The sequence below is a fragment of the Neopelma chrysocephalum genome, unplaced genomic scaffold (genome assembly GCF_003984885.1).
Source record: "Neopelma chrysocephalum unplaced genomic scaffold, ASM398488v2 Primary Assembly neopelma1_101, whole genome shotgun sequence".
Lineage (NCBI taxonomy): Eukaryota > Metazoa > Chordata > Aves > Passeriformes > Pipridae > Neopelma > Neopelma chrysocephalum.
Window position 1 is genome coordinate 3,236,158 of NW_020897764.1, and position 8,462 is coordinate 3,244,619.

The following is an 8,462-nucleotide window of genomic DNA, read 5'->3' on the forward strand; positions in this document are numbered from 1 at the left end:
GATGGTGGCTCTGCTGAGGGGTACACCCAGCCACTGCTGCACTTCTGCGTGGCGTTCAGGCCGTGTGCCACGATGGAGTCCAGGTCCCAGTCCACCGGGGAGTACATGGAGCACTGCTCGTACTCCCCGTCCGCATCCCGGGGCAGGGTGAGGTTCAGCTGCTCTTCCTGCGTCAGGTTGGGGCCGACGGCGAGGATCCAGCTGGTGTCACAGTGGTGGGGCACATCCACAACCATGAACACTTGGCCAACCATTTGGAAAGGATTAAGAAGGAGCGGGAGGGCGAGGAGCAGTATCAGCAGCTTCTGGTATAGCCCAAACTCCCCCAGAGCACTTATGACATCTCCAAACTCAGCCATGGTGATTACCTCTCTGGCCAGGCTGTGCTAGTGCATATGGCTTAAATAGGCAAATATTAATGTTTAAACTTGTCAGCACTAAACCCCTTATCCAGTGTGATAAAACAAGCACCTGTACCTGCATGTTCATAATTATGATGATATGGTGCTGTCCTCCAGGGCGTACTTTATCACCAGCCGTTCCCTTCCCGTTCTTTGCTCGGGAACAGAACAAAGAGCATTGCCACTCTTTGAGACAGCGTGGCAACAGCTTGTCTTTTTCCAGCCTGTAATTTCTCACAAGGCCTCCTGAAAGCAACTGTGCTGCAGTGCAAGGTTTTTGTCTGAGACATGAAGTTGTGACCCTACAATAGAGGGGTAGTTTTCCTGAGTGGGGTGAAACCATTCATGGTTATATAACCCATCCTGGAGACTATAGGAAAGGGAAGCAGAAAACCACTTCTCCTCTGGACCAGGAAATATGGCTGGTAGTCAAGTAGACTTGGCCTTGACAGCTGTGTCCCAAGCTGTCTGTTTTAATTTGCCCCGTGTAGAAATCCGGGTTAGTCATAAAACTAGACCTAAACTGCAGTGTCTTGGGGAGAATCCTAAAATAGGTTTGGCTCAGAGAGTACCCTTAGGGAAAACAGCACGTTACACACACAGACACACAGAGCACACAGGATCTGGGAGACCACACCAGCTTGGCTTTGCCTGAGGTTCTGATGTCACTTGAAAAGCAGATTGACCTGATTTCTGCTGCGCATCTGAGTCGCTTCCTGGGCAAACTCCCCGAGTGGTTTGTATCTTTATTCCTGCAAACTGGATAGCTGGATTGCACCCAGTGTATGAAATTTGGTGTTTACTTTGGAAAGCTCTCCTGGCTGCTTTCACCAGAGCAATAAGGACAGGTCACTGACCTGCTCACTTCAAGTCTCCTCTCAAATTCTTTGTCCTTCCCTCTCAATGCAGACAGCACGTATGAGCCTCCAGCAAAGTTACTGAGGGGTCACACAAGCCTAGATTGGTGTTTCATGCCTGGGAATGGCATTGTTGTGCTTATGGAAGTGGGAAGAGGGGTAGAATATTGGATTTTAAAGCATGATCTCTCACCAGGAGAGGGAGTGTGAGATCATACTGGTTAGTGTTATTAGTGAAGGAAGGGAAGAGTAAATGCTACTTCTAAAGTTGTGTAAATTCACAGCAGTGGTGTTTGTGTATCATCTGCACACACCACACTGGGCTCTGGATCCACATCCCTGAGTGAGAGGGCTTGTTATTTTTCAGAGACACCCTTTGAACTGGAGTTTGAGCTACACAACCTTCAGAAATTCCTTTTGTCCTGAATCCACCTCTGACCTTTCTGTGGGATGACTTAGCCAGGGATATCTGCTCTGGTAGATGCATTTTGACCCTGCCCTCCTGAACAGGGAGCAGGTGCCTTCTCCATCAGTGTGCAACAAGCTGAAGTTTTCAAGCTTACCCTGTTATGTGTGGCTCACAGTGTCCCCTCCCATTCCTCAGCCACCAGCATCTCCTGTGTCAAAGAGGTCAGATCTTGCCTATAAAAACTCCTTGAGGGGGATCCAGACTTGAATGCAGCCTCATGTGCTAATGCAAATGTGACTCCTTAAGGCTGTTCTTCCCAACATCACCAGTCAGGCACTTCTGAACCCCTGGGAGAGCTTCAGGCCCTTGTAAACTCTGTCACTCTCAGGTGACATTTCTCATAGAAAGACATTGTTCTCATCATCTGGGACCAAGTGGGTCAATCCCTACGTGGTGGAGATCTCTCAGGGGCAAAGGCTGGAGCAGCCCTGCAAACCTCTGCTTCCCGGAGCCCCACTGTGCGGGATTCTGTGCTTATTTCTCTGTGTTCAGCAGTGTTGCCCATGTGCATTACTAAGACTTGCAAAGCCTCTTAAAAATGGAGAAGCCTCTACCAGAGGTACCATGAGAAACCAGCAAGTCTCAGGGAAAACCTGGGATGTGAATTTGGAAAACCTGTATGTCCATGTCAAGGACTAGGGACAGGGAGGGGGACCATCCAAGGAAGTAGTTCAGAAAGAGAAACCACTGCCTGGGGAGGAAGCCTGGTGCAGGCAGTAAGGCATTGATGCACTAATTCATGGACTTGTCTTTTCCCTTACACAGCTCTGAACATCAGGAGTGACTGCAGTTGGAGACTCATTTGGACACCTATGTTGGGGTGAATTCTAGCCAGAACGGATTCATACCCACCACCTGTGGTGCTCCTGCATTTTCCCTCTTCTGCTTAGAGCTGTCAGGGAGAGATCAGGTTTATGGGTGTAACCTGGCAGTGACAACTTGGTCTGGGCATCACTCTGAGCATCTTTTGCACAGGCACCAGGGCCACCCACTCCCCACTGCTCCAGTGGAAGGTGCTTGATCTCTGCAAACCTCTCCATCTCTAAGCACAGCTTGACCAGGTTTCAGGCAGGGCTGTGAGATGGCAGTGCCTCTATCCCAAACCTCTTGCCCCATCCTAAGGTGAGACCAACTTCAGCATCTAACAATTCATCTTAACTTTCAAGGACATCCCTCTTTTCCCTGATCCGTGTTGATCGAGCAGTGTCCCTGCTCAGAGCACTGACACTGCTTTGCAGCAGATGCACTCATTAAGCAGCTTTATTCCTCCAGCAGACCTGACAGAGACGGGGTTATTCTGGCACTGGTGAGGCAGGAAAGGTTGGGGTTTTTTTTATTATCTTTATTTTAAAAATTAATCATTTTAACACCTTTTTTTTTTTTTTTTTTTTACAGAGAGCTGATTAAAACATGTGCAATCCTATGATCTATGACCCTTTCCGTAAGGCACGTGTTCTCTCTTTGACTCTCTGAGGTTTCTCATGAGCTTATTTATGATTAATATGATTGTTAACCTCTCTAACATTTATGTTATGTAATATTTATGCAAAGGGCAGTCGGGAGGATCAGAGTGCAATCACACAGGAACAGCAGATGTAGCAATCTCCCCACACCCCAAGGCTTCAAGACACCTGGGTTCCTTTTCCTCCTCTGCCCCTCTAATCTTGGCAAGGTCATTTCACTTATCTTTGCACATCACTGTACAACGAGGCTGATGGTGGTGACCTCTTGTGTGGAGCAACTTTGCAGTTTATAAAAGGAAAAATGCAGTGTGGGGGGGTGAGATATCCTCATAATTAAGTGTAGGCAAGTCACATGGTGAAAAGGTGTACGATGTTTTGGGTTGGATTCATCTCTGGATGTCTCAGTGTAGTTGTCTATGTGTGAAACAGACCCCTAAGGCTGCACTGTGGTGAGTGGAGATGGATTGACACAGTTCACAGAGTCCAGAGGGCTGATCCCTTTAAGTGCAGTTCTCTGGTTTAGGGTGGGCTGAATCACTCCCCAGACTGTACTTGCTAATTCTCCATTGACTCTGATGTGGGCTTAAGTATCTGCTTTACCTTGAAATGTTAATACTGCAGACACCTAAACCTAAACTTTCATCTTGTCCTGCTCAGCTTTGCCTTTGCCCACTGCATTTTACTTGTACACTTGTGGCCAAGGATTCAGTTCCTTCCTGAGACATTATCTCTTCTCGTTCGAGTTTCTAGTTCTTATTGGCTTCTTGTTCATGGCTGTGTGCTGGTTGGACCTTTTTGGTTCTCTATCTTCCCTCCTCCATGCAGAAATCCCTTGAGGGACCTTGGCAGCAGCAGATCCCCTCTGCAGAAGCCCCCTGGCTGCAGAGAACAGGGGGTGCTGGTTGGTCTCTACTTGGAGGTTCCTCACACTGAACCCAGTTCTTGCAATGTTCTTTTTTGGGAACTGACCACTGACTCCCTCTGGCCAGGACAGAGAACTTAAATTTAGCTCCTTAAGGCATTAATAAATCAGTCTGTGCACAACTGAATTTGTCTTGTGCCAGAGGAGTGGGGCATTTCTAAACTGATTTCATTAATTTCTTTTGGTCCCATATCAGCCAACTTGTGCTGCAGGGCTGGGTGCTTTTCACCCTTTTTTTTCAACTATATAAAGAACTCCTTCTCTGAAAGGTCATCATTTAACTCATCCAAGTCCTCAGAAGAGAGACTTGCATAATCTTCTTCAACTCCTGATGTTTTTCTGCTCCTGTTCATTTTTTCAGGAGCCTCCTGGCCTGGATCAAAGACATCCTGATTAAAGGTTTCACAAACATGGCTGCTGAACACACATGTTAAGGGAAAATTGTCTTCCTGTGTAGAGAGATGCTTGTTTCTTGAGTCTTCAGCACTGAGACCCAATCCAAACATTTCTTCTGCTGCCTTTGGAGCCTGGTACTGTGGATCCAGCTGCTGCAGCATTGTACAGCTCTGAATCCCTTCCAGGTCTCTAATATTAATCTCATCCTGACCATCAAGAAGTGAGAGACTGGAGGTGTCCCACAGCTCCAGTGGGGCATTTGTTTCTGCCGGGATTTCCTGGAATAATTCTGAAGTATTTGGATCAAAGAAAGGTGTATTTTCTGCCTCTGAGTTTTGCAAGTCTGAATTTAGGGTTTTACTTGCTGTGCTGGGAAAATCTTGTCCTCCAGAAAAGAACAAGTTGTTGTCCTCCAGAAAACCCATGTTGCCGAAATGCAGCTCAGCTTTCTTGGATAACTTTTCTGAATTGCCTGGTGAAAAAAGTATCCCATCTTCTATCACTGTGTCTTGGACATCCAAACTCAACAGGTTCTGGGCTTCTAGTGGATGAGCACCATGATGATTTCCTACCCTGGTGAGATTTTTGCTGTTGCCAGCAGCAGGAGCAAGCTCTGGAGGAGGATGTAGAGGGTTTGCTCTACCTTCTGAGGTTTCTGCAGCTTGTTTCTGATCTTCCTGTGCTGTTACGAGAGGGGGCCAAGAGCTGTCCCATTGCTGCCAAACCTGGCTATTTAAAGACAGTTGGTCATGAATGTCAAGTTCAGTTTTCTCGTGTTTATCATCATGTGACAGGCTTGTGCCAGGAGCTAACAATAGGATGTCCGTCTCCTTGCCCTCAGCAGAGTCTGAGAAACCTCCAGAGCTCTCCTGGATGTTTTTAGGGAAGACCTCCATCTTTCCTGGCTGCAGCAGCTGATCATTCCTGGAGGCCTTTTGTTTTGCTTGGCTGGAGGAGCTGAGGAGGCTCTGGGGCTTTTCTGGCCCGTCACCAATATTTGTTTTTTCTGAGGATCCTGCAGGTTTTTCTGGTGGGCTCTGCTTCTTCTCTGAGGAGTAACCAAACAGAGTGACAAGGGCTGACTGGGGCTTCGTGGGATTCCTTTGGGTTTTTGTTTCTTTCTTGGGAGCGCTGCCTTTGTCTTCAGAGCCAAAAAGTGTAATGAAGGGATTTTTCCCGAACCTGAAACCTTTACCTGGTGTTTCTCTGCAGGCTTGACTGCCTCTGGTCTCCTTGCTCTGGGCACCAGTCTGTGATGTAGGCACAGTTCTTTCCTCTGGGAGTTTCAGATCCGCTTTTTCCTCACCCACTGGGTGGCCTCCGGATTTGTCCGAGGATATATTTGGTTTGGAATATTCTGATGTCTTGGCTGGTTGCTCAGAAATGTGCAAGATGTTTTCACTAAGAACTTCCCTGGAATCCTCTGACTTGGAGCTGATGACCCCATCATGTGAGGGGCAAGTGGCACAAATTCCTTTCAGAGGTGTGTCTGTTGATCCTGGAAAATCCTTGCCAGGTGATTTAATGTCACGCCTCAAAATATCCTCGTGAGTGTTAGTTTTCAGTGGGCCACTTATGTCCCAAGGTTCTGTTTCTTGTAGACAGAACATACCATGATCATCTGTCTTCTTTGGCAAACCTGGTGAAGAATCTCTGCTCTTTTCTGCTTTGTTTTCCTGAGATGTGTGCTCAGCACCAGGCTCTTCCAAACACCCTGACGTACTTACTGCTTTCTCTTCTTTTGTCTTCTCAAATTCTGCCCCTTTGCTCTCAATTCCAGGCAAATCACTTATGCTGGGTGGCTGCCTACTTTCCCCCAAAGTTACTGGCATCTGTTTCACAGGGAACTCCTTGGTGTTTGCCTTTGATTTCTCATTCAACATTCCAGTGATCTCTGGTAATACACTCAGCTCTCCCAGCTCCAGGGAACCAGAAGATAAGTAAGAAGTCCTTGATACACCAGAGGGGGAATGGACTTCTCCAGCTTCACTTTCAGGGGTATCAGTACCCTCAGCTTCACATTTTAGTTCCATACCTGTAGAGTCTCTGATTTCGGGCTCTCCTGGCACAGGGGTGGGCTGTGTGCTGTTCATTCCCTCTCCAAAATGATGCTTGTCTCCTGCAGTATCCGGGGTGGTTGTGGTCAGTTTGGGCTTGTTATTTGTCATGGCAGGTGTTGTGTCTCCTTCGCTGGGTGTGCTCGGAGACCCACGGACCTTGTTTTGCATCTCTGGGACCTCTGCAGCAGGGAGGGTGCAGCCCCCTGTGCCCCCCAGGCCCACCCACTTGGTGGGTTTAGTGCTTTGAGGTGTGGTGTGGGGGACAAGGGAGCCACGAGGCAGGGGCTTCACAGGCTCCAGGACTGGAGGGAAGGAGGCAGAGGCAGGTCCTCTCTTTGGCTGGGCTTGGCCCTGCTGGATTGCAGCCACTCTCTGGGACACCTTTCCCCCTCTCTTCCCTTCAGGCACATCCCCATCCCCAGTCTTTTCACTGCCTCTCTGTCCTCCGCTCTTGGCCCAGGAACACACTTGCTCTCTTTCCTTGGTACAGGTGATGCCGGGTAAGAATCTTCCCTTCTCCACTGATGCCTCTGCTGGTTTTCCTTCCTGCCCCCTGAGCACCATCCTGCCTGCCCTGCTGCCCACAGCCTGGTAGGTTTGCAGGCTCAGCGCAGGCTTCTTCCAGGAACACGCTCCGTTTCCACCTTTTCCATCCACAGCCAACAGGGCTGTTTCCGAAGGTGGCCAGACTGTTCTGAGCTTGTCCCCTAAGAGGACAGACCTGCTGTTCAGCTCTTGCCTGTGCTCAGCCAGCTGCAGATCACGCTGTGCATTGAAGGACGCGGGTTTCTCTCTCGTTTCACTATTTTTGGCCCTGTTGCACCAGTCCTGGGGCCGTGGTCCTCCTGGTCGGTGCTCCAGCCTTTCCGTCTCGCTTCTGCTTCCTGCTCCAGCCATCTGCTTGTAGTGGACTTGGCAGTAAAACACCCCATGGAGGGCAGCATAGTTTTGCAAGCTGGAAAACACACATTGGCATGGCTGTTAGTGGCTGTGTGGGAGGGAAGCTGTAGCACTGATGGACAGGTTTTCAGCAAAATTACTTTTCAGTGGGGAAGGGAGGGGGGGTTTGAAGAATGAAACCTTTCAAAAGTGGTGCTGGCTTTCTGAGCATGTGTTTGATTTTTCTTTCAAAATCCAAAACATGTGAAAAATTAAACATTTCCTTGTGATACCTCTGGGAGCTGTAGCCCGGGTTATGTGCAATCCCTTTCTCATTTACAGGCCAGGCTTCATACCAGCACTTCATCTCTCCCCCTGTGTGCACAGCGTGGACCTTATGGATAAAACTGCACAAGGGCTCCCATGGTACAACAACAGACTGATGGGAGAAAGTGTCTGTAGAGCTCAGGGGTCAGCAGGATGTCAAGCAGCCTCAGAGGAAAGGGTTGTCTCAGTGACTGGCAAGCCAAAACCAAGCCAGCAGTGTGCCCTTGTGACAGAGAAGTCAACTATATCCTGGGCTGCACCAGCAAGAGCCTGCCAGTTGGTCAAAAGAAATGACCATTCCTCTACTTTTGGCACTTGTAGGACCCCATGTGGGGCACTCTGTCCATTTTTGGGCTTCTCAGTGCAAGAAAGCCATTGATACACTGCAAGGAATCCAGCAAAGGGCCAGCGAGGTGGTCAGGGACCTGGAACTGTCAGACACTGACATGGTTAATGGCTTAAACATTGTTAAGATCGCTTTTGTCCACAGTAGCAAACTGCAAAGAAAGAGCTGCTCATCTAGCAGCCCACCCCTCCTGAACATGCCTCCTAATTTGGACTGTGAAAGGGCCTTGAGATGAGATGAGATGAGATTGAGATGAGATGAGATGAGATTGAGATGAGATGAGATGAGATGAGATTGAGATGAGATGAGATGAGATGAGATGAGATGAGATGAGATGAGATG

General features: G+C 48.6%; 1 protein-coding gene across 1 annotated transcript in view; it reads right to left on the reverse strand.

The window, feature by feature from the left end:
* The window catches only part of LOC113973431 (solute carrier family 22 member 13-like), a 4,502-nt gene extending 3,947 nt beyond the window's left edge, over positions 1-555 (reverse strand). The window contains exon 1 of the mRNA XM_027695515.1: positions 7-555. Within this exon, the coding sequence (XP_027551316.1) occupies positions 7-359 (353 nt within the window). The 5' untranslated portion in view covers positions 360-555. The remainder of the gene's footprint in view (positions 1-6) is intronic.
* Positions 556-8,462: the final 7,907 nt, after the last annotated feature.